Source organism: Heptranchias perlo, chromosome 36, assembly GCF_035084215.1.
Source record: "Heptranchias perlo isolate sHepPer1 chromosome 36, sHepPer1.hap1, whole genome shotgun sequence".
Taxonomy (NCBI): domain Eukaryota; kingdom Metazoa; phylum Chordata; class Chondrichthyes; order Hexanchiformes; family Hexanchidae; genus Heptranchias; species Heptranchias perlo.
This window is the reverse complement of record NC_090360.1, coordinates 3,797,609-3,821,607: the sequence shown is the minus strand read 5'-3', so window position 1 is coordinate 3,821,607 and position 23,999 is coordinate 3,797,609. Positions and strand designations below refer to the sequence as shown.

At 46.5% G+C, this 23,999-nt stretch overlaps 2 protein-coding genes across 3 annotated transcripts in view; one reads left to right on the top strand and one right to left on the bottom strand.

Annotated features, from left to right (window-relative positions):
• The first annotated feature begins 1,516 nt into the window (after nucleotides 1-1,516).
• Nucleotides 1,517-6,363, top strand: pcbd1 (pterin-4 alpha-carbinolamine dehydratase/dimerization cofactor of hepatocyte nuclear factor 1 alpha). The gene is made up of 4 exons (XM_067972408.1): nucleotides 1,517-1,818; nucleotides 4,961-5,092; nucleotides 5,202-5,282; nucleotides 6,015-6,363. Exons 1-4 carry the CDS (start codon nucleotides 1,816-1,818, stop codon nucleotides 6,108-6,110), a joined length of 312 nt encoding a protein of 103 aa, XP_067828509.1. The 5' UTR covers nucleotides 1,517-1,815; the 3' UTR covers nucleotides 6,111-6,363.
• Nucleotides 6,364-11,171: 4,808 nt separating this feature from the next.
• sgpl1 (sphingosine-1-phosphate lyase 1) overlaps nucleotides 11,172-23,999 on the bottom strand; it is a 60,893-nt gene continuing 48,065 nt past the window's right edge. For both annotated transcript variants that reach the window (XM_067972406.1, XM_067972407.1), the window contains 3 exons: nucleotides 17,069-17,215; nucleotides 14,850-14,970; nucleotides 11,172-14,376 (listed from right to left, as the gene is read on the bottom strand). In XM_067972406.1, the coding sequence (XP_067828507.1) occupies nucleotides 14,233-14,376; nucleotides 14,850-14,970; nucleotides 17,069-17,215 (412 nt within the window). In that variant the 3' untranslated portion in view covers nucleotides 11,172-14,232. The remainder of the gene's footprint in view (nucleotides 14,377-14,849; nucleotides 14,971-17,068; nucleotides 17,216-23,999) is intronic.

Genomic DNA, 23,999 nt, shown 5'->3' with positions numbered 1-23,999 from the left:
GAGCGTCAGTGACCCAGCCAGAGACAGGCAAAAGGAACACCACTATCAACTGGGAGGACCCTCACTCCCTGACCCAACTGTACCCCACAGACCAAATTGCTTCAGCCCTTCAACCCACATTGCACCCCCTCCAAATTTCTCCAGTGTTCAGAGACAAAGTGGTGTCTAATAGAAATTATTTGAAAGGTCATCGACCTGAAGCATCCACAGTATTTGTATCAAGGAATAGAACTCCTTTGAGTCGAAGCATTCCAATATTGGGCCTCAAGGTCAAAGTCTCCTCATATACAAATTGTTCCGTCGCCTACACTTGGGCCCTCCCCCAGCCCCACATTCCTGCTCACATCTTCCATACTTCCAACTGCAGCCCACTGTACATTTCACCCTCCCTCCGTTCTACCACCAGTGTCGTTCAGCCGTCAGCTAATTGGGAATCCAGATGTGACTAATTGCAGAAAAAAAAAGAGTAACAGACACCATTGTTGGGGGTGTGATCTCAATACACGTGTTCGCATGGCGTGCTTGTGAACTTTGATCTTTTTGTTAGTAAAATGGAGAGGAAAATCAGAGTGTGTGAGTGATGATCACTGAATGGTGATTGTGTATATTTAACAAACATCTTTCACCTGTAATGTGCTCAGGTGTTTTCCACTAAAATTAGTACAAGGCTATAACGGTTTCTCTATAAACACACCTGTGGCTAGTCAGCGATGTCTATTGAACAACACTGGGCTTTTTATTTCAAAATATACTTTATTTCATAAAATTTAAAAGATACACATAGTTCAAATATAGGGCACAAAATGCAGCAAAGCACTTCAAAACAATACAGTACAGATCAGATAAACTATGATCTCATTGTTACAATTTTAAAAACAGTACATCGTTTCGAATACATTCTGTAGAAGGTGGAGTGGCCTTATAAGGGAGCCTTTCCCCACAGGTAAGGAGTCTTACAACAACAGGTTATAGTCCAACAGCTATAACCTGGTGATATAAGACTCCTTACATTTGTCCACCCCAGTCCATCACCAGCATCTCCACATCATTTCCCCATAGGGATTGGGCTAAACTCTTCTGCCTTGTTACACATCTCCCTCCTTCGAAGGCTTCCTTAAAACCCATCTCTTCAAACACACCTTTGGGCACCTCCCTTAATGTCCCTCCTACCCCCAATTAAGAAACGTTTTACTGCATTGAAAAGTGTGCAAATATTGTCGTTGGTAGGATTAACTCAAGTAAAATATTCACAGTCTTTCTGTTGCAACAGCCTTTCTTGTAATAAACACCCAACAATACTCTGCATGAAAATGACAAGACATTAGACTAGCAAAAACAGACAGATACAATCTGGCTAAAAGCAAGACACGCAGTTCAAATATAGAATTTCACATTGCAATAGGATTTCTTATTGACGTAAATGTTCAATCAGTAGACAGGGACCTGCCCTCTCCAGCACTGTAAGGACCCACTTTTAGGTGCCCTTAAATAATGCTAAAGCTAAAAGCTGTGTTGCAAACACCAAACTACAACCAATTGTATCAGTCGTGCAAAACGATGACACATTCGCGTTCTACCCGCCCCTGCGCTTAAATCTTTTTAAAGATTTTTTTTTCCTCCTTCTTCCATGCATTAGGGGTTTTTTTTTTTGGCCTTACCTGTCCTGCTTCGACGCTGGCCTTCCCTCCTGCCACCCTGTAGGTCCTGGGTTAGTGACCGTGGTTGGAAGAGGCTGTTTACAGCTGGTGGAGGTTCCACAATCCGGGCTGTGATCGGAGTCCCAGCGCCAGCCGCTGATCTGCAGCATTATCACCAATGGTAGGTCACTCAATGCAATTAACTTCTCTCTGCCTTTATTTAGGTTTGTGGTTGGGGCTCCCAGCTGTTTACATCATTAAACGTGTAACAAAAATAAAGAGCTATTGTTTTCCTGAATTATAAGGAAATTTGAAATATACCCCCATGGTTGAAATAACATCAAAATTAGAACGTTTTTAAAAAATCAATGAAATTTCTGCATGTTGCATAATTTTTTTTTTGAGATTCCCCCTCAGCGACAGGTGATTGAAGGTGTTTTGGGAAAGCGACTTGTAACGTGCAGAGAAATTAATTGCAGTTTGATCAATTTCAAAGATTCAAATTGCAATTAACATCAATTAGTGTCTGTGATAAGTGAGCTGGCCAAAGGTCCGTCCCCGGCTGGACTTCCACATGACTGGTTAGAAAAGGATCTTTATTGGACACCGTGTTAGCAGCAATGAATTTAAAGGTGTATTGTTCGTTTTGCCCCCAGTCTCAGACAGAGAGACTTGTCAATCCTTGTCACTGCAAACATCATAAGAGGTTTTTTTTTGGAAGAGGAGGGGAGGAAAGGGCAATGATCATGGACACACGGTTGTTTGCTTTGAGTCAAACTTTAATGAGACGCAAACATTGCCGCTCTTTGTCAGCAAAAAACTTGCACAAACCTTATTATGCGGGAAGGGAGCTCCGAGTGCAGTTGCTGCAACTAATTGAATTAAATCGCCTTGCTACCTGGCTGAAGCCGATAATGTTGCACGCTTGACCCCACCTTCACCACACGCACACAAGAGTAATGAGAAGGGTCCTTCGGCCCATCCAGATAGAAAGCCAGCCCCCTTATCACTGCATCCAACTGTTTCTAAAGTAATCCCAAGATTCTCGCCTCCACTGTCCTAACAAGAAGTCTCTTTCATATGTTGATCAATGTGGAGAGGAGAAAGACTTGCATTTATACAGTGCCTTTCACAACCTCAGGATGTCCCAAAGCACTTTACAGGAAACGCGGCAGCCAATTTGCACGCAGCAAGCTCCCCCAATCAGCAATGAGATAAATGACCAGCGAATCTGTTTTAGATGTTGGTTGAGGGATAAATATTAGCCAGAACACCGGGGAGAACTCCCCTGCCCTTTGAGAGTTTTCTGTCCTTGTCCAAAATCGACACTTGCACGTTCGGAGCAGGACTCTGTACGAGTTCATTACCTCCCTAGTCCAGGGACGCTGGCACCAATCGCACTGCATTAATCACCGGCCCAGCTGAGATCAACGAACTCAGCATCAAAACCGGGCATCAAACCAGACACTCCCCCTTCATTCATGGCAGAAGTCCTCCAAGAAATTATCCAAACCAATTCTGTTCTTACTCAGAATTTCACCCTCAGGCAGAAATATAATGACATTGTAATGCTGTTCTGAGAGAACTGATCCGTTCTTAATTTAATGGCTGGAAAACTGAATACAATTTTAGCATTCAAAGGCTAACTTTTTACACAAAGTTGTCCCAACAGTTATGATGGGATCAGCAAAAGGCAAAACTAATTGAGCAGAAAAGGAGTTACGGAGTGAACGTGGCTCCATTGTAGCTGGAGTGTGCATCATAGCTGTCTTTGTGTGTAGGTGTGTGGTGTAGGTGTGTGTGTGATGTGTCTGTGCGGTGTGGGTGTGTGTGTGGTGTGTCTGTGCGGTGTGGGTGTGTGTGTGGTGTGTCTGTGCAGTGTGTGGTGTAGGGTGTGGTGTGTGTGTGCAATGTGGGTGTGTGTGTGGTGTGTCTGTGCAGTGTGTGATGTCGGTGTGTGTGTGTCTGTGCAGTGTATGGTGTAGGTGTGTGGTGTGTCTGTGCAATGTGGGTGTGTGTGTGGTGTGTCTGTGCGGTGTGGGTGTGTGTGTGGTGTGTCTGTGCGGTGTGGGTGTGTGTGTGGTGTGTGTGTGTGGTGTGTCTGTGCGGTGTGGGTGTGTGTGTGGTGTGTCTGTGCGGTGTGGGTGTGTGTGTGGTGTGTCTGTGCAGTGTGTGTGGTGTGTCGGTGTGGGTGTGTGTGTGGTGTGTCTGTGCGGTGTGGGTGTGTGTGTATAACAGAGCTTCGGAGGCCAAGTATGAAATTTCGACGAAGGTGAAATTGAACTCTGGCTGAGGCACAAAATGGGCAGCAGCGAATCGGTGGCCTGTTACACACCCCGCCTGATTTTCCATTACAATGAAGTCAATGGAAAATAAAATTGGCAGCCAATCCACGACCCCAATCTGCCCCAATGAAGTGGAATTTCATCTACAATGTTGCATTGAGTTTACAGCACAGAAACTGGCCATTCGGCCCAACTGCTCCATGTCGGTATTCATGCTCCACACAAGCCTCCTCCCGCCCCTCCTGCATCTCACCCTATCACCAGATCCTTCTGTTCCTTTCTCCCTCATGTACTTGTTCAGCTTCCCCTTAAAGGCATCAATGTGTTCCCATTAATTTTCATGTCTCGAGCTGCAAATGCTGAAGTAACCCACTCAGAGGATCCTTTTAAAGTAACATTCAGTTTCTTGTCTGACTGCTTCAGTGTTTACAAAATACAATATAGCAACTCGATGAACTGGTTGTCCAACAGTCAGTTTGGGCAGTGATCAGTGCTCTCACTGTACCTCCACCCATCTTTAAATGTAACTTCTTTGCTCTGTAACAGAACTCCTACTGGCTACTTTTTATTTCTGGAGAGGGTTAAGTAACAATCAGTGGTTGAAGGTGTACTGAGCTAAATAATACAATCAGCACAGTGACCATTCAGTCCATTGATCTTGAAACTCTTAACTGTGGAAAAAATTATACACAAACAGCACAATCTGAATGGGCAAATATAGCACCTTTCACAACCTCAGGCCGTCTCAAACCCCTGACAGCCAATAAAATACTTTATGAAGTTTAGTCATTGTTGTAATGTGGGAAATGCCGCCAATTTGCGCACAGCAAGATCCCACAAACTGCAGTGTGATAATGACCAGATAATCTGTTTTAAGTGATGCTGGTTGAGGAATAAATATTGGCCAGGACACCAGGGAGAACTCCCCTGCCAGTGGATCACATTTTGCAGGCACTGTTCTGTAGGTGAACACGGCAGGCAATGGATGTTTTAATACTGGCATTACTGGAATCGAAATGCTATTTTTTCCCCTGTTAGGCAGGAAAGGTACCCAGACTGAACACTGAGCAACGAGAGCAGCTGCTTCCCAACCTGAGAGCTGTCGGTTGGGCTGAAGTGGAAGGAAGAGATGCAATTTACAAAGAGTTTGTCTTTAAAAACTTTAACCAGGTGAGACTTTATAGTGGCTCAATGCACAATAATAAAGTTGAAGAGACAAAATGCAAGGGAGCTGGTTTTGTAGTAAATCTGTCCTTGCATTTCCTTATTTTTAAAAAAGGCTTTTGGTTTCATGACCAGAGTGGCGCTACAGGCAGAGAAAATGGACCATCATCCAGAGTGGTTTAACGTTTATAACAAGGTAAAGAAAGAACAAACTTGCATTTATAGTGTGCCTTTCATGACCTCGGTGCCTCACAGCCAATTAAGTACTTGTAATGTCGGAAATGCAACGGCCAAGTTGCACACAGCAAGCTCCCACAAACAGCAATCATGACCAGGTAATCGGTTTTGGTGATGTTGAGGGATAAATATTGCCATGGGAACTTTTACGTCCACCCGAGAGGGGAGATGGGGCCTCCGTTTAACCTCTCATCCAAAAGACGGACCTCAACACAGTGAAGCACTCCCTCAGCACTGCACTGGAGTGTCAGTCTAGGTTTTGTGCTTCAAGTCTCTGGAGTGGGACTTGAACCCACAATCTCCTGACTCAGAGCCAAGAGTGCTACCCACTGAGCCACGGCTGACACCAAGGAAGTCCTTGTATTTTATTGCCTTTATACAAGTGTACGCACAAATGCAAATGTACGTTTGTTGTGTGGGTCACTTTTTACACCGGTGTCAAGAACTCCCAGGTCAGGTACAGCCCTGATTCTAATCTAACCTAGCCAGACAGGACTGGGGCAGGTTCGGGTCGGACGATCATTTCAGCCCCGCCTGATTTTACTCTCCGTAAAACTGATGGGAAATCAACCCGAGTGTTCATTTACTGTACGGACCGGGCAAGAAGCCGCAGCAGATCCCTGTAGAATCCTTCAGCTGGGAAAGTTAAAGGGAGGACAACCATTTCATCAAAATTGTTCTTTCTTCACAGGTCCATATAACTCTGAGTACACATGACTGTGGAGGGCTGTCTGAACGAGATATTAAGCTGGCTACCTTCACTGAAGAAGCTATGGTTTCTCAATGAAATCCAAAGACGCATCAGTGGTTAGTGAGGCCCAATTAGCTGGTGTATTAAGTGGGATTTATTTCAATGAAACCTGTGTACTCAACACATTTAAAATGTTGGCAGTATGTTTGAAACTTACCACAGTGACACTAGAATCAAATTGTATTTAAATCAGGCTGAACAGACAGAGCTAGTTTACATGTTCCAGTATTAATGTACGTACTGTGTGGGAAAATGTGCCTTGTGAATAAAATGCAAATCAAAATAACAATGGTTTCATTTGTACAAGATTAAATCATTCCTGAGTTGTAATCACAAATAAAACAGGATGGCAGATCCAGTGCTGAGAATTCAGTAGGTTCACCAACACTTCGAAGCTAGAACTGAAGATCAGGCAAACTTTGGTTTGTTGCTTTGGTGATGTTCATCTTCTAAAAAGCTCTGACACATCCCAGCACCGTGTCACCACGGGTACGGTAACATAGTGGTTGTGTTACTGGACTAATAATCCAGAGTCATGAGTTCAAATCCTGCCACGGCAGCTGGGGAATTTAAATTCAATCAATTAAATAAAATCTGGAATTAAAATACAAGTATCAGTAATGATGCCCATGAAACTACCGGATTGTCGTAAAAACCCATCTGGTTCACGAATGCCCTTTAGGGAAGGAAACCTGCCGTCCTTACCCGGTCTGGCATATATGTGACTCCAGACCCACAGCAATGTGATTGATTCTTAATTGCCCTCTGAAATGGCCTAGCAAGCCACTCAGTTGTACAAGTCTCGCTAAAAAAAGTCATAAGAATAAAACCGGACGGACCACCCGGCATTGGACCACGGGGCACCCGACACGACAACAGCAAACCAAGCCCAGTCGACCCTGCAAGGTCCTCCTCACTAATATCTGGGGATTTGCACCAAAATTGGGAGAGCTGTCCCACAGACTGGTCAAGCAACAGCCTGACAGAGCCATACTCACAGAATCATACCTTTCAGCCAATGTCCCAGAATCTTCCATCACCATCCCTGGGTATGTCCTGTCCCACTGGCAGGACAGACCAACGAGAGGTGGCGGTACAGTGATATACAGTCAGGAGAGAGTGGCCCTGGGAGTCCTCAATATTGACTCCGAACACCATGAAATCTCATGGCATCAGGTCAAACATGGGCAAGGAAACCTCCTGCTGATTACCACCTACTGTCCTCCCTCAGCTGATGAATCAGTTCTCCTCCATGTTGAGCACCACTTGGAGGAAGCACTGAGGATAGCAAGGGCACAGAATGTACTCTGGCTGGGGGACTTCAATGTCCATCACCAAGAGTGGCTCGGTAGCACCACTACTGGCCGAGTCCTGAAGGATACAGCTGCCAGACTGGGCCTGCGGCAGGTGGTGAGCGAACCAACACGAGGGAAAAACATACTTGACCTCGTCCCCACCAATCTACCTGTCGCAAATGCATCTGTCCATGACAGTATTGGTAGGTGTGACCACCGCACAGTCCTCGTGGAGATGAAGTCCCGTCTTCGCACTGAGGACACCATCCAATGTGTTGTGTGACACTATCACCGTGCCAAACGGGATAGATTCAGAACAGATCTAGCAGCTCAAAACTGGGCATCTATGAGGTGCTATGAGCAATCAGCAGCAGCAGAATTGTATTCCAGCACAATCTGTAACCTCATGGCCCGGCATATTCCTCATTCTACCGTTACCAACAAGCCAGGGGATCAACCCTGGTTCAATGAGGAATGTAGAAGAGCATGCCAGGAGCAGCACCAGGTGTACCTGAAAATGAGGTGCCAACCTGGTGAAGCTACAACTCAGGACGACATGCATGCTAAACAGCGGAAGCAACATGCTATAGACAGAGCTAAGCGATTCCACAACCAACGGATCAGATCAAAGCTCTGCAGTCCTGCCACATCCAGTCATGAATGGTGATGGACAATTAAACAACTAATGGGAGGAGGAGGCTCTGTAAACATCCCCATCCTCAAGAAGCGGCCGAGTGCACTGGATACAGCAAAGGCTATGGGCCCCGACAACATCCCGGCTGTAGCGCTGAAGACTTGTGCTCCAGAACTAGCTGCGCCTCTAGCCAAACTGTTCCAGTACAGCTACAACACTGGCATCTACCAGACAATGCGGAAAATTGCCCAGGTATGTCCTGTCCACAAAAAGCAGGACAAATCCAATCCGGCCAATTACCGCCCCATCAGTCTACTCTCAATCATCAGCAAAGTGATGGAAGGTGTCGTCGACAGTGCTATCAAGCGGCACTTACTCACCAATAACCTGCTCACCGATGCTCAATTTGAGTTCCGCCAGGACCACTCAGCTCCAGACCTCATTACAGCCTTGGTCCAAACATGGACAAAAGAGCTGAATTCCAGAGGTGAGGTGAGAGTGATTGCCCTTGACATCAAGGCAGCATTTGACCGAGTGTGGCACCAAGGAGCCCTCGTAAAATTGAAGTCAATGGGAATCAGGGGGAAAACTCTCCAGTGACTGGAGTCATACCTAGCACAAACGAAGTTGGTAGTGGTTGTTGGAGGCCAATCATCTCAGCCCCAGGACATTGCTGCAAGAGTTCCTCAGGGCAGTGTCCCAGGCCCAACCATCTTCAGCTGCTTCATCAATGACCTTCCCTCCATCATAAGGTCAGAAATGGGGATGTTCGCTGATGATTGCACAGTGTTCAGTTCCATTCGCAACCCCTCAGATAATGAAGCAGTCCATGCCCACATGCAGCAAGACCTGGACAACATCCAGGCTTGGGCTGATAAGTGGCAAGTAACATTCGCACCAGACCAGTGCCAGCCAATGACCATCTCCAACAAGAGGGAATCTAATCACCTCCCCTTGACATTCAACGGTATTACCATCACTGAATCCCCCACCATCAACATCCTGGGGGTCACCATTGACCAGAAACTTAACTGGACCAGCCACATAAATACTGTGACTACAAGAGCAGGTCAGAGGCTGGGTATTCTGCGGCGAGTGACTCACCTCCTGACTCCCCAAAGTCTTTCCACCATCTGCAAGGCACAAGTCAGGAGTGTGATGGAATGCTCTCCACTTGCCTGGATGAGTGCAGCTCCAACAACACAAGAAGCTCGACACCATCCACCACCCTAAACATTCATTCCCTTCACCACCGGCACACTGTGGCTGCAGTGTGTACCATCCACAGGATGCACTGCAGCAACTCGCCAAGGCTTCTTCGACAGCACCTCCCAAACCCGTGATCTCTACCACCTGAAAGGACAAGAGCAGCAGGCACGTGGGAACAACACCACCTGCACGTTCCCCTCCAAGTCACACACCATCCCGACTTGGAAATATATCGCCGTTCCTTCATCGTCGCTGGGTCAAAATCCTGGAACTCCCTTCCTAACAGCACTGTGGGAGAACCTTCACCACACGGACTGCAGCGGTTCAAGAAGGCGGCTCACCACCACCTTCTCAAGGGGCAATTAGGGATCGGCAATAAATGCTGGCATAGCCAGCGATGCCCACATCCCACGAACGAAAAAGAAAACAAGGGGTCGGTACTGAGATCCCAGCACCGTGTCACCAAGGGGTCGGTACTGAGATCCCAGCACCGTGTCACCAAGGGGTCGGTACTGAGATCCCAGCACCGTGTCACCAAGGGGTCGGTACGGAGATCCCAGCACCGTGTCACCAAGGGGTCGGTACGGAGATCCCAGCACCGTGTCACCAAGGGGTTGGTACTGAAAGATCCCCACAGGGGAGGTGGAGCAGAGCTAGAACTTCAACAAAACAGGAGGTAAACGCAGACTGTTCGAGCAATCAGCAATAGCAGAAGCCGAAAGAAAACTTCTCTGCAGATATGTTGCACTTCATTTGGCAACAGGGCAAGTCCAATATTTCAAAAGTGCACATTTGGTAATATCTTTGCAGATTAGAAAGATTTGCATCCAAAGGCTAAAGTCATGAAATTTGAAGATGGCTCCATTGGAAAGCAAATCTCCACGGGTGGCTTCTAAAAGCACTGCAGCTGCGTGATTGCAGTGCCCTCTGCAGCAGATGCCACCATGACATTTTCACTGCACTGGGCCCTTTGTGCATCAATGCAAATTATGTTGCTCCTGCACGGTGATCAGATGTGCTTTGCCACCAGTTTAAAAAAAAGGGACAGCCTGTTGTGAGCTGTGCTCCCCAAGATCAGCCTGTAGAAATTGCTCGGGCTATCGGCAGGGCTAGCAAGGCCCATCCCTATTTGCTCTGAGGTGGTGGAGATGGGCCTTGTTCTGCAGTAATTGAGCGTTAAGAATCCTAGTGGACTGGAGGGACATGTAGGCCAGGCTGGACAAGGGCTGTTCCCTGACTGGCATGAATGGACCAGTTGGGTTTTTATGATAATTGACAGATTTCATGGTGCCAGCCTATAAATTCAGTGGCGGTATTTGAACTCAGGACCTCTGGGATGATAGTCCAGTACCAAACCGACTACGCTATTACCCCAAGATGTCGCATGAGGGGGTTTAAATGGACACTGCTCTGGCACCTTTACCTTCACTGGACGATGGGAGCCAACGGAAAAAGACCAATGTGAAAGCAGCTTCTGTTCCTTAAACACTCTGAACTAGTAACGGTGTTTGTTGGTTCGTAAAGAAATGATTTGCGAGTGTAAATCCCAGCCAGGAAAATGAAACACCGATTACAGTTGGTTATCAGGGCAATTCACAAACATGGGCAGTGACCTGTTTGGTCGGATGGTTATATGGAATGGAGACACCAAGTGCTGTAGCTTGCAGTGCAAGCTTAGAGTCCAACACACCAAGTACACCAAAGCAAAATACTGTGGCTGCTGGAAATCTGAAATTAAAAAAAACAGAAAATGCTGAAAAACGCTCAGCAGGTGAGGCAGAGTTAACATTTCAGGTCGATAACATCTTCCAAATCTGATGAAAGGTTCACAAGAGATGAACAGCTTTTAAGCAAATACAGAGTTGGAGAAGAGGAGGCAGGGGAACAGCAAACACCAGATGGGAAACAGATAGCAATCAAGGTGAACAGGGTTTAAAAAAAAGAGACAAACTATACATGCAGTTTCAACAAATTAAGTTTATTACCAAATCTCAATTACAAACTTGTTATTACAATGAATTTATTCAGATCATTTTTCCACACAAGTAATGCAGGGGTGCATGGTTTGGCCAGGTGCAAATAACCCAGATGTGGGAATCCCCACAGGTTACATCACAATACACACAAGCACATCTGGAACAGTTCCAATTAGTAAACTGACAATTAAAATAGGGCCATCCCATTGGCTAACCGCCTGGCCATAATTCCCAATCGAGTTGTGTGATCTCAGAATCCAATTTATGTCTCAGTTATGTGCCACATAGATCCATAAAAGAACCACACAACATGCAAAACTCTCATCTGCTAATGGCTGTACAGAAAGAATGTGGGATGGGTTCTGGTTTAAAGCAATAGAGGAGGGGGTGAGAAGGGTCTTGCTTTATTGCATCCTCGTCGCATCTGTATGCAAACCCAGGAGCATTGCTGGGTCTATAATCCCCTTTTGAAATGGGGGGGGTGGGGGAAAAAGAGGGGGGAGGGACAATTTTGTTTTGAAAAAGGGTAAGGGAAGACAAACAAAAGTTTGCAAACTCAGTACACTCAACCAAATCTTATTGACGTTTCCTTCTCACAGAAGAGTGGGAAAGTGCAGTATAACCAGGATTCAGTTATTTATTCAGACTATGGAAAAGTTCCCAGAACATTCTGCTTCAGGTTTGTACAAAAAAATAGCCAATGAAATGGATTATTCACTCTTAAACGTCGAGGAATGAGAGAGTTACGTACAAGTTGGGGAAGAGGGGTAACCGTTGATTTTACACAAATTTAGGTAAAGGCCCTCGTATCAAAAGTCAAAAAATTGTGCATAAATCTTGTTATGAAAATGCACAACAAGTTATTAAGACAGTCTGAAATGCAGCCCTTTCACATCATTATGAGGAACCAGTCTGGCTCTGGTATAAAACCGTTTCGCGTCAGTGGGAGCACCGTACTGAAGTATTGTCTTAGTGCGCCGACTGTAATAAGATGCCACTTTTCATTAATTGTGGTGGAACACATTAATTGTTAGTGTTGCTGTAGGAATTCTGTGCAAGGTGGTGCAAAAACCAGTGTGTGTTCTTACTTGCTTTACTCCAGAGAAACTTACAGCAAAGGGTGATAAAGTGAGATCATTGGGAGTTCTCACCAGTGGTGGGCATTTCATCTGCTTTGCCCAGTGGAGGTCCATTTACAGCCTGACATTGCCAGCATGTCACAGTTCAAAACACAGGGCATCTCACAAAGCTATTTACTTGGTACAAGTTTACAATATTCAAGTTTCTTGGATAAATGGGACTAACCATGTGACCTCCAACTTGGAAGAACTGAAAAACAACCCGAGCAGAAATCATCAAAAAGAGTTTCACTGACAACAGATTAATTTGGGAACCGGTTTTACTAAGGGTAACTGATCCAGAACAGTGTTTACTGTCGTGTGTACTGACACTGGTTAACAGAAAAATTATGTTCAAGGATCTCAGGATTAGTAAGAATCAGCATGGTTTAAGATAGCATTGAAGTACCATTAAAATCTTGACGCATTATTCACAAGCGCTCCCTTAAAGCGTGCACTAGTGTGCAACTTCTACGTGTGCACACGTACTGCTACATGATGTGTAGCACACGCTACATGATGTGTAGCACACGCTACACAACATACAGCATTTCAGAGCATTGTTAAATCGCCACACAAGATCTTGGGCTTTGCTACAGTGATGGGAGCCACAAAATAACCGAAACGCCGACATTAATATAACTGAAACACGGAGATTACGAGACAGGATCTGAAGTAATCCAACCGTTAATTCCAACAATGGAGTGAGCACTTGGGCACAAAAATGGACAATTTCAGTTTGAGTCGCAGAGTCTCAAAGGAGCAATCAGAGTGTTTTTTTTTTCAAATGACGTCTGTGTTATAATAATATTTGATTATTTTAAACAAACAATCAAAAAAAAATTGCACAGCAATCTTTTTTTAAAATGCCTGAAAATAATTTCTTACAGCAGCATGTCCTTTCCGTCAATGATTATAACCGCGTCTAACACTGGCTTAAAACTGTTTTAAGTCAACCGGGAGAAACTGAAGGTGGGATCATTCTTTCTTTTCATTTTTGGGGAACCGCTGAAACGATATTTGAGGTAATGCAGCCCTCAGCATTCCACCCAGTCGCATCTGAAATGGGTCAAAATCTTGGGGCCAACCACAGGTTCTAACAGTGGGGTGAACTGCCGTTGTATTTTCACAGCCAAGCTTGAGGTTCTGGTCGACGGCCTGCCCAGGTGTGGTTCTGGTCGACACCCCATCTCTTCTCACCGATAGAGGCCCCTTCAAAATGGGACGGAGCACAGAAGTGACCTGCTCCCATGCTGGACTCAGCTGCTTGTCGGTCACCTGTGGGATTCAGGTGGACAATTACCTGCCCTCCAGGTGAGTGCCAAGTGTTCATCATTCCCTCCCCACCCCCCCTCCCCCCCCCAAATCAAATGATTTCTCACCCAGTCACCCCCAGCACTAACCTGCTGCAGTATCACAAGTAATCACCAGTAGCAGCAACTTCTATCCCTGATACACAGTTTCGCTCCTTTGAGAAAGTTTCTGCCAAAACATTTCTTTTTTTAAAAAAAAACAAGCTGAAAGGCATCGAGGTGAATAGCCACTGGCTTCTACATCTCCAATGAGTAAAACCTAATGCTCGTTTTACTGGAACACCTTTGAATTTTCTTTTTTTTTAAACGAATCGATTACACATTTGCAAAGTATAAAGATTCCAAGCCAAAGATATTATTTTTCAGGGATAAAATTAAAAAGTACAAAGTAAAGGCTCCTGGGTTTTCGACAGTGACATATAAAAAAAATCACTGCCGTCGCCCCCGGTTACACGGATTGCATTTCCCCAGATTTGCATTGAGTGTGCAAAATCACATAAGAGAATTCAATTCTCAACACCTCACAGCTCAGATTGCTTTCCAAAATTCCCTTTTGCCACCCAATCCATGATTTATCTTTCTCTTTAAAAACTTATTTCTTGTTTTTTTTTCTTCAGTGCTGTGCTGATTCTCCGTTCATGTGCTTTTTCTCATCGCCGGGGAGCTCCGTACTGTAGAGACAGTCGAGGAATCCGTGCGATATCTCCGTCACCAGAGAACGATCCGGGATCGACTGTGCCATGCCGTATATAGCACCCTGGAGAGGGAGGGCGAGGCGAGGGGGAATAAAATCAGTACATGTCTTAAAAGGTGACCTTGTTAATTTGCATTAGAATTCTCATCCTTGTTTTCAAATCCCTCCCGATCTCTGTAACCTCCTCCAGCCCTACAACCCTCCGCGATCTCTGCGCCCCTCCAATTCTTGTCTCTTTCTCATCCCTGATTTTAATCGCTCCACCATTGGCGGTTGTGCTTTCAGCTGCCTCGGCCCTAAGCTCTGGAATTCCCTCCCTGACCCTCTCCTCCTTTAAGATGCTCCTCGAAACCTACCTCACCTGTCCTAATATCTCTACGTGGCTCGGTATCAAATTTTGTCTGATTACGCTGCTGTGAAGCGCCATTGGATGTTTTACCTTGTTAAAGGCGCTATATAAATGCAAGTTGTTGATTAACCAAGACTTTTCTGCAAGAGTCTCCACCCTTTCTTGCTCCAACATACAACACACTCACCCGGCCAGTGGTTCTCTCACTGGGGTTCTTCATTATTTCAGCTACACTCTCACAGACATCCTTCACAAACTGGTCAGCCACTCCATTTTTGGTGTGCAGAAGTGTCACACATATGTGGATGCTGAAAGGGAAGAAGTAATCTTTGTTAACAACGTGGACACATCATTTGTTTGTTTTGTTCGCCGATTTTCCCGTCACAATAGCTGGAAAAGGAGCGGAGACGTGAGCCAATCTGGTTATTGTGTGTTCCCCCCCAACAATATCAATATTTCTACTATTTTGCAAGTCCATAAGTGGAAATATTTCATTTCTGCCTTTAGCACAGGCCTGATTGTGAAGTGACTGCACAGTGCAGTGTGTGCATGCAACACCTCCAACTGCAGGAAACGGCTGCAGCAGGAGCTATTTGTGAGAAAGAGCAGCGCAGCTCTCTCAAGGAAAGAGCTTGCATTTATATAGCACCTTTCACAACCTCAGGATGTCGCAAAGTGCTTTACAGCCAATGCGTTTTGAAGTGCAGTCACTGTTGTAATGTAAGAAACCCAGCAGTCAGTTTGTGGACAGCGAGGACCACGAACAGCAGTGATATCAATGACCAGATCATCTGTTTTCGGTGTTGGTTGAGGGATAAATATTGGCCAGTACACCTGTAACTCCCCTGCTCTTCTTCAAAATACTGCTGTGGGATTTTTCCGTCCACCTGAGGGGACAAACGGGGCCTCGGTTTAATGTCTCATCCGAAATGTAGCACCTGCAACAGTGCAGCACTCCCTCAGTACTGGACCATGTGCTTAAGTCTCTGGAAAGCAGTTGTTTTCAATCATCTCTCTGCGAGGGATCCCATACAAATACGAACACGTTGCCAGGAGACACCCCATCCCAGCTTCAGATCGTCAGCATCAGCCACAATCTGATTTTTGGAGCATTGTTTTAAAACCTGCCTATCCTAAATTATTCCAACTTTTATTTTAGATCTCCCCAAAGGAAAGAACTACATTAAACATGAGTATACAAGCAAGGGACAAATCCAGTAAAACTCAGAACGATCTGCCAGGCCTCGTGGCCCCCAGTGTGAAAACATTTACTTTAATCCGCCCAGCTTTTCATTTCATCTATAATAAAAGTGACAAGCTATGGTGCACACCTATAAACATGTTATGCAAGTATTCAGTGTGATAAAGGTTATAGAGTGACAGCAAGGCTGTCTCCTGCTTTGACTCTCCCCATTAGTCAACAACTAAGATTCACAGCACTGATATTGAGTATACACGGGGGGAGATTCACAGCACTGATACCGAGTATACACGGGGAGAATCACAGCACTGATACCGAGTATACACGGGGAGAATCACAGCACTGATACCGAGTATACACGGGGGGAGATTCACAGCACTGATACCGAGTATACACGGGGAGAATCACAGCACTGATACCGAGTATACACGGGGAGAATCACAGCACTGATACCGAGTATACACGGGGGGAGATTCACAGCACTGATACCGAGTATACACGGGGGGAGATTCACAGCACTGATACTGAGTATACACGGGGGGAGATTCACAGCACTGATACCGAGTATACACGGGGGGAGATTCACAGCACTGATACCGAGTATACACGGGGGGAGATTCACAGCACTGATACTGAGTATACACGGGGGGAGATTCACAGCACTGATACCGAGTATACACGGGGGGAGAATCACAGCACTGATACCGAGTATACACGGGGGGAGAATCACAGCACTGATACCGAGTATACACGGGGGGAGATTCACAGCACTGATACCGAGTATACACGGGGGGAGATTCACAGCACTGATACCGAGTATACACGGGGGGAGATTCACAGCACTGATACCGAGTATACACGGGGGGAGATTCACAGCACTGATACCGAGTATACACAGGGGGAGATTCACAGCACTGATACCGAGTATACACGGGGGGAGAATCACAGCACTGATACTGAGTATACACGGGGGGAGAATCACAGCACTGATACCGAGTATACACGGGGGGAGATTCACAGCACTGATACTGAGTATACACGGGGGGAGAATCACAGCACTGATACCGAGTATACACGGGGGGAGATTCACAGCACTGATACTGAGTGTACACGGGGGGAGAATCACAGCACTGATGTTGAGTATACACAGGGGGAGAATCACAGCACTGATACCGAGTATACACGGGGGGGGGAGAATCACCTACCTGGAAGGGAACTGCAGGGTGTTGAGATTCCATCCTCTGGATGTCATTGCATTTGATAGCCGGAAAATATCAAAAGTTTCTGAGCCAATGGCCACAACAGACACTTCAGGCTTTCCAAAGATGAAGATTTCCTTGATTTTTTTCAACCTTTAAAAGGAACAAGAAATAATTTAGCACACAGGAAAAACCCAAGCCAACAATTTGCATTCATATTAAACACCTTTACTGTCCCAAAGCACCTCACAGAACTGGGAGAAAAGCTGGGGAGGTGACTCAACAGTTGGCAGAGGTATGGGGGGGTAGGGAGAGGGAGGTAGTGAGGGGGAGGGAGAGGGAGGTAGTGAGGGGGAGTGAGGGGGAGGGAGAGGGAGGTAGTGAGGGGGAGGGAGAGGGAGAGGGAGAGGGAGGTAGTGAGGGGGAGGGAGAGGGAGGTAGTGAGGGGGAGGGAGAGGGAGGTAGTGAGGGGGAGGGAGAGGGAGGTAGTGAGGGGGAGGGAGAGGGAGGTAGTGAGGGGGAGGGAGAGGGAGGTAGTGAGGGGGAGGGAGAGGGAGGTAGTGAGGGGGAGGGAGAGGGAGGTAGTGAGGGGGAGGGAGAGGGAGGTAGTGAGGGGGAGGGAGAGGGAGGTAGTGAGGGGGAGGGAGAGGGAGGTAGTGAGGGGGAGGGAGGTAGGGAGGTAGTGAGGGGGAGGGAGAGGGAGGTAGTGAGGGGGAGGGAGAGGGAGGTAGTGAGGGGGAGGGAGAGGGAGGTAGTGAGGGGGAGGGAGAGGGAGGTAGTGAGGGGGAGGGAGAGGGAGGTAGTGAGGGGGAGGGAGAGGGAGGTAGTGAGGGGGAGGGAGAGGGAGGTAGTGAGGGGGAGGGAGAGGGAGGTAGTGAGGGGGAGGGAGAGGGAGGTAGTGAGGGGGAGGGAGAGGGAGGTAGTGAGGGGGAGGGAGAGGGAGGTAGTGAGGGGGAGGGAGAGGGAGGTAGTGAGGGGGAGGGAGAGGGAGGTAGTGAGGGGGAGGGAGAGGGAGGTAGTGAGGGGGAGGGAGAGGGAGGTAGTGAGGGGGAGGGAGAGGGAGGTAGTGAGGGGGAGGGAGAGGGAGGTAGTGGAGAACATTCCAGAGTGTTGGGCTGAGGTGGCCGCAGGCTCTGTGTTAGTAAACAGAGTGGAGAAGGCCGACAATGTCAGCGTGAAACATGCCGGCACACTCGAGGAGGCTGGAGAGGGAGGAGGCTTCAATATGTAGATCAGAAGACAAGGCTCTTGAATTGGACGTGTTGAGAAACAGGGAGAGAACATTTTCCCTTGATTTTCGCCTCTCCTCTCTCGAAGGCGATGATTCCCCGTTAGGATGCTGGTCGTGCTACACCCTCCGTACCAAGCCCGATTCTTTAAACCTTTCCAATATCCATTTGGATTTACTGCAATTGTTTTTTTTTTGACCAGGATGCAGTTTGTTTTGCAAAATCTCTGTCAATGACAGAACTGCGCCACAAGATGGAGGCAGAGTACGAGGATCATTGCTGTCAGCAACTTACAAACAACTTGTGCAAGTACAAGTCGTGCTGCAAAGGAACTCCACCAGTTTGATGTGGAGCCTTTTCACTGCCAAGAACGAACAGTTACGACTGTGAACTCTCTCAGAACATTACGGAACGCATTTGTTTCATTGAGGTATCGGGTGGCGCTCTCGCCTCTGAGTCAGAAGGTCGTGGGTTCAAGTCCCACTCCAGAGACTTGAGAAACATAATCCAGGCCGACGCTCCCTGTGCAGTACTGAGGGAGTGCAGCACTGTCGGAGGTGCAGTCTTTTGGACGAGACATTAAACCGAGGCCCCGTCTGCCCTCTCAGGTGGACGTAAAAGATCCCATTGCCACTATTTGAAGAAGAGCAGGGGAGTTCTCCCCGGTGTCCTGGCCAATATTTATCCCTCAACCAACACCACTAAAACAGATTATCTGGTCATCATCACATTGCTGTTTGGGGGACCTTGCTGTGTGCAAATTGGCTGCCGCGTTTCCTAAAATCAAAAAATAATTCATTGCCTGTAAAGCGCTTTGGGATGTCCGGAGGTTGTGAAAAGTCGCTATATAAATGCAAGTCATTTCCCTCTAATCACAAAACACATAAATGAAAACAGAAATTGCAGCTCAGGTTGAGAAGCTCATATGGCCCTTTGTGCCTGTGCTCGTTCCCCACACTGGATATCTATCCCAGTCCCATTTCTCTGCTCTTTTCCCTGGGCTGGTGCTGCCCGCGTTTTGGCTGCATGTAATTTTGTTAAATGTACGATAACTACAAATACAGATCAAGGCAGGAAACTTCAGGGACAATCGAAGAGAAGTGTTGAAAATGATGCGTTTGAGGGGGTATATAGTGAAAGATAATTTCCACTGGTTGATGCATCAATAGCAAAGGGGGCATAAATTTTCGAGTAAAGCATTAAGTGGCAGGTTGGAGGAAACTCCTGCGCACAAAAGAGCCAGCACAGGCACAATGGGCCGAACTGCCTCCGCCTGTGCTGTACCGACTGTGATACAAGTGGTTCTTCGAATGTGGAATGAACGACCACAATTTGCTTCTGGAATTGGGTCAATCACAACATTTACTGGGGAACGAGATAAACAATTAATGAATAAAAATACTATAAAGGGTACGGGTGGGAGGAGCTGGGAAATTGGATTAGTGTGGACAGTTACAGTGCAGAGCGGAACGGATACAGACACGAGTCAGATTAGCAGCTTCCTGCTCTGCTGAAATTTCAGACTTCACGTAACCAAGTGAAAGTTAACTCCAACCATCTAATGTACTCAGAAAAACACAGCACTGAATCCCACTTGATCACATCGAGTTCCCTATACTCCAATTTTCAACATTTTGCACCATCTCGTCAGAAAAAGGGGGTCAAATTTGTCCCGTCCTTTCCCCCCCCCCCAACACCCCCTGGGAAAAAAAGTGCAACTACTTCGGGTGACAGTTTCGCAATTTATATCCATCGCAGCATTCTCAGTGTGTAACAAACAGTTCGTCCGGTTCAAAATAAAATGCCACGCGATTTGAACTTGTATTTTTTCCGACTCCGCTCTGTTAAAATTCACAAAGCCAGTCCCCAGATACCAGCTCGGACAGAATAACTGATGCAGCACTTTGCCTGAACGACCCTGCCGGCAATGTGAAATCTTGGAAACTTCAAAGTAACCAGTTGAATCGGCTGGTGCAGAAACACTTCACTGCAGAGAGCTCTGGAAGCAAGTGCTGACACTTTAAGAGCAAAGCAATTACAGCAAAAATAAAAGGCCTCTGCACATTATCACTGACAGTTCCAAGTAAAAGCAGGTTGTTTCACAGGATTGAACACTGGCTGGGCACAGGTCCAGCTTCGTTCCTTGCTGCTCTATGTCTCCGAAGCTGTTACTAAATCTTCAGATTCAGGCTGACGCTCCCACTGCAGAGTTATTGATCTCAAGATAGTCATCTTCATCAATCCATCTCACTTGAGGTTTATGTTTAAACTACGTGCTCTGCGTGGTTCCATTCCAGCCACTTAGCCCAAAAGACTTGTATTTACAGGGTTTGGTGAACGTGTGGAACAGGGAGATAGCGGAGAAGGATCATCTCAACAAGCTCAAGAGGGTGCTGGCTGGCTTTCTGGTGGAAGAAAGGATTGAGGGATTCAAAAGATTAACTACAGGACGGTATTTTTTATTTTTTCCAATGGTCTGTACTTTGCTGTGCTCATTAATGTCTTGTCAGCTGTGGCTCAACGGGTCGCACTCCCTCACCTCTGAGTCACAAGGTCGTGGGTTCAAGCCTCACTCCAGAGACTTGAGCACTAAATCTAAGCTGACGCTCCAGTGCAGTACCGAGGGAGTGCTGCACTGTCTGAGCTGCCGTCTTTGGGATGAGTTTTTAAACTGAGGCCCCGTCTACCCTCTCAGAGGGACGTAAAAGATCCCATGGCACTATTTCAAAGAGCTGGGAAGTACTCCCCGGTGTCCTGGCCAATATTTATCCCTCAGCTATCATCATAAACAAATTATCTGGTCAGGATCACACTGCTGTTTATGGGATCTTGCTGTGCACAAATTGGCAGCCGTGTTTCCTACATTACAATAGTGTCTACACTTCAAAAGTTGTAAGGCGCTTTGGGATGTCCTGAGGTCGTGAAAGGCGCCATAGAAATGGAAGTCTTTATTTTTTAATTTTGTTTTGAGAGAGTGGCCTCTATGTTCTGCATTGCAAGTTCTTTCTTTCTTTGGCCCATTTAAGTGGAATGCGGAGCTGAAGTATTCAATTCGAGCGAGCGAGCGAATACAATGGATGCATCGGCTTCCAAAAGAGATGTTGCAAATAACAACTCTTTGAAAGAAGTACAATTAACATCTGTAGAAAACTAGTCGAAGAAAAGCAACATCCTGCTCCGCTTCTGATCGACACGACAAGCAATTGCATTCACACCCATAATCGTGCCAGCCAGCACACCACCTATTTCGGTCGAGCTAAACCAACATGCCCAGCTCTCTCGCGTACATGCAGGAGTTCCCATTAAATCATTGCCGAATCTTTGGGAGTTAACACATTTGGACTATAGAGCGCATTCTTGTTTTGGCAGTCACGGGTGAAATTATGGAAGCATTTTCTCCCGAAGTCCCATTAACTTAAGCCCTGTTTGCACTTTATTCCATTTGCACACATTTATCTAAATGCCTTTCTTTCAATTATCCTCCGACAGTGGAAACAAAGACATTTATTTTTCTTTTTTTTTTAACAACTCTGAGCTGGACATCATCTTTCCCCTTCCTTGTCAAGGCACACAGGCTGATGCATTATTTATTTACTGAAGGAGTAACGCAGGGCGTAATTCACAAATGTAAGGATGTATGATTTCAATTCCTGTAAAGCACAACAGGTTTTCTAAAAATAAAATGCTGTTTACTTGGGAATGTTGAGGGCTTTTCCAGCTTTGGGCAGTGCCTCCTTACACAATAAGTACAGTGCAGACCCTGGACAAAACGCTCTGCGAAAAATCAGGATCTTGAGGGGTGCACTGAGATTCTGGAGGCCAAGCAGTTTCATCCATCAGATTTTGCGATTCTGTTTTTGTGGAGCTGGAGTCTCACACGGGGGATACTGTGATTATTCCAGAGCGAGAGTTGTGGGTTGAAGTCCCACTCCAGGGACTTGAGCACATAATCTAGGCCGGCACTCCCAGTGTGATAACGAGGGAGTGCTGCACTGTGAGAGGTGCCATCTTTCGGATGAAGCATTAAACCAAGGCCCTCTCAGGTGGACGTAAAAGATCCCATGGCACTATTCAAAGAAGAGCAGGGGAGTTCTCCCCAGTGTCTTGGGCAATATTTATCCCTCAACATCAGTAAAAATAGATTATCTGGTCATCATCACATTGCTGTTTGTGGGATCTTGCTGTGTGCAAATTGGCTGCTGCGTTTCCTACATTACATCAGTGACTACACTTTAAGAAGTACTTAATTAGCTGTAAAAGGCTTTGGGACATCCTGAGGTCGTGAAAGACACGATAGAAATGCAAGTTCTTTCTTTCTTTATAACGATATACAGTTCCTTAAGGAAAAAGTCCTCAAAATGACTGGATTCCCACTGTACTATCAACAAGTTTATCCAGTGAGTAACTGAGCAATATGGACCAGGATATCCTGGGTTCTAACTCCAAGCTGTGCTTAAATTACCCGATCTTGGGCTGCCTCAGCACTGGAGATGGAGGAGGAGGGGGGATGTGGTGAAGATTCCAGCTCCTGATCACCATCCAAATGGCCCACGCTGGAAGTGTGCGCGAGCGGACAGAGCTCGGTTGTGATACCACCCCCTCCCCCGCACAGATCACACTCACCATCAATACTCACACTTGGTTAATGGTCACTGGAGGTACTGAGGCTGAAAGAGGTCTTCTGACCATCCAGAGGTGCCTTTCTGCGAGCACAGTCCCTGCCACTCACACCATCCATGCCCATCACGGACACACACCTATATCGGGCAAACTATCCATTGGCCATCACCATATGGCGTCAATTACAAAGTTGTCACTTATAATTTATTAAGCACTATTTCGTGTAGTTCAGTACTTACCGATTTAAAAGCTCTGCTAGTTTCAGGCAAAGTCAGGTCTTCAACTAGCTGTTTGCACAGTTAATACCTGCAGGACACAGCTGCCTAATGTCTCCGCTTTCTGACCCGTGGCTGTTAAAAGTGTGAACAGCTAATGGGGACTTTGGGCAGCTTCAATCAGCTGTTTGCACTTTTAACATATTATGGGTTCGCCATCCATCGTGTAAAGCGGGCAAATCGCATGAGCACAAACCCGCCTGCTGTATGCGTTGGGGACTGTATGTGTCATTTTTCAGCGTTGAGTGGGTAACAGGACAGCCTGAATGTGCACTACAAGAGGCGAAACACTCACTTCTTTGAGCAACGAGCTGTGAGCTTTCCAGTCACTCAAAAGCACCACATGGTGTGGAACCAAACCACAAGCACCAGGCTCAGCCGCTGTCTGTTAGCTGATCTCAGTAAGGAAGGCAGCGGGCATCGACTGGTGTCAGCATCCCCAGACTACAGAGGAGGAATCAACAGCAATTTGCATTTACATCGCGCCTTAAACATAGTAAAACGTCCCAAGGCGCTTCACAGGAGCGTAATCAGGCAAAAATTGGCACTGAGCCAAAAAAGGAGACATTCGGACAGGTGACCAAAAGTTTGGTCAAAGAGGTAGGTTTTAAGGAGGGTCTTAAAGGGAGGAGAGAGAGATGGAGAGTTTTAGGGAGGGAATTCCAGAGCTTGGGACCGAGACAACTGAAGGTACAATATGACTTCTTAAGATAGAGAAACCTCCCGAAAATGAGCCAATGAGGTAAGTACATGCATTAAACTGTGGCCTGCCCAATGGGAGTTGTTTGATAATCAAAATTGCTTAATTAACGT

Coding starts and splice junctions, on each gene's coding strand:
- pcbd1 (XM_067972408.1), top strand. Junction 5,093..5,201: donor TCTTTAAAAACTTTAACCAG/GTGAGACTTTAT, acceptor TTTTTAAAAAAG/GCTTTTGGTTTCATGACCAG. Junction 5,283..6,014: donor GGTTTAACGTTTATAACAAG/GTAAAGAAAGAA, acceptor CTTTCTTCACAG/GTCCATATAACTCTGAGTAC.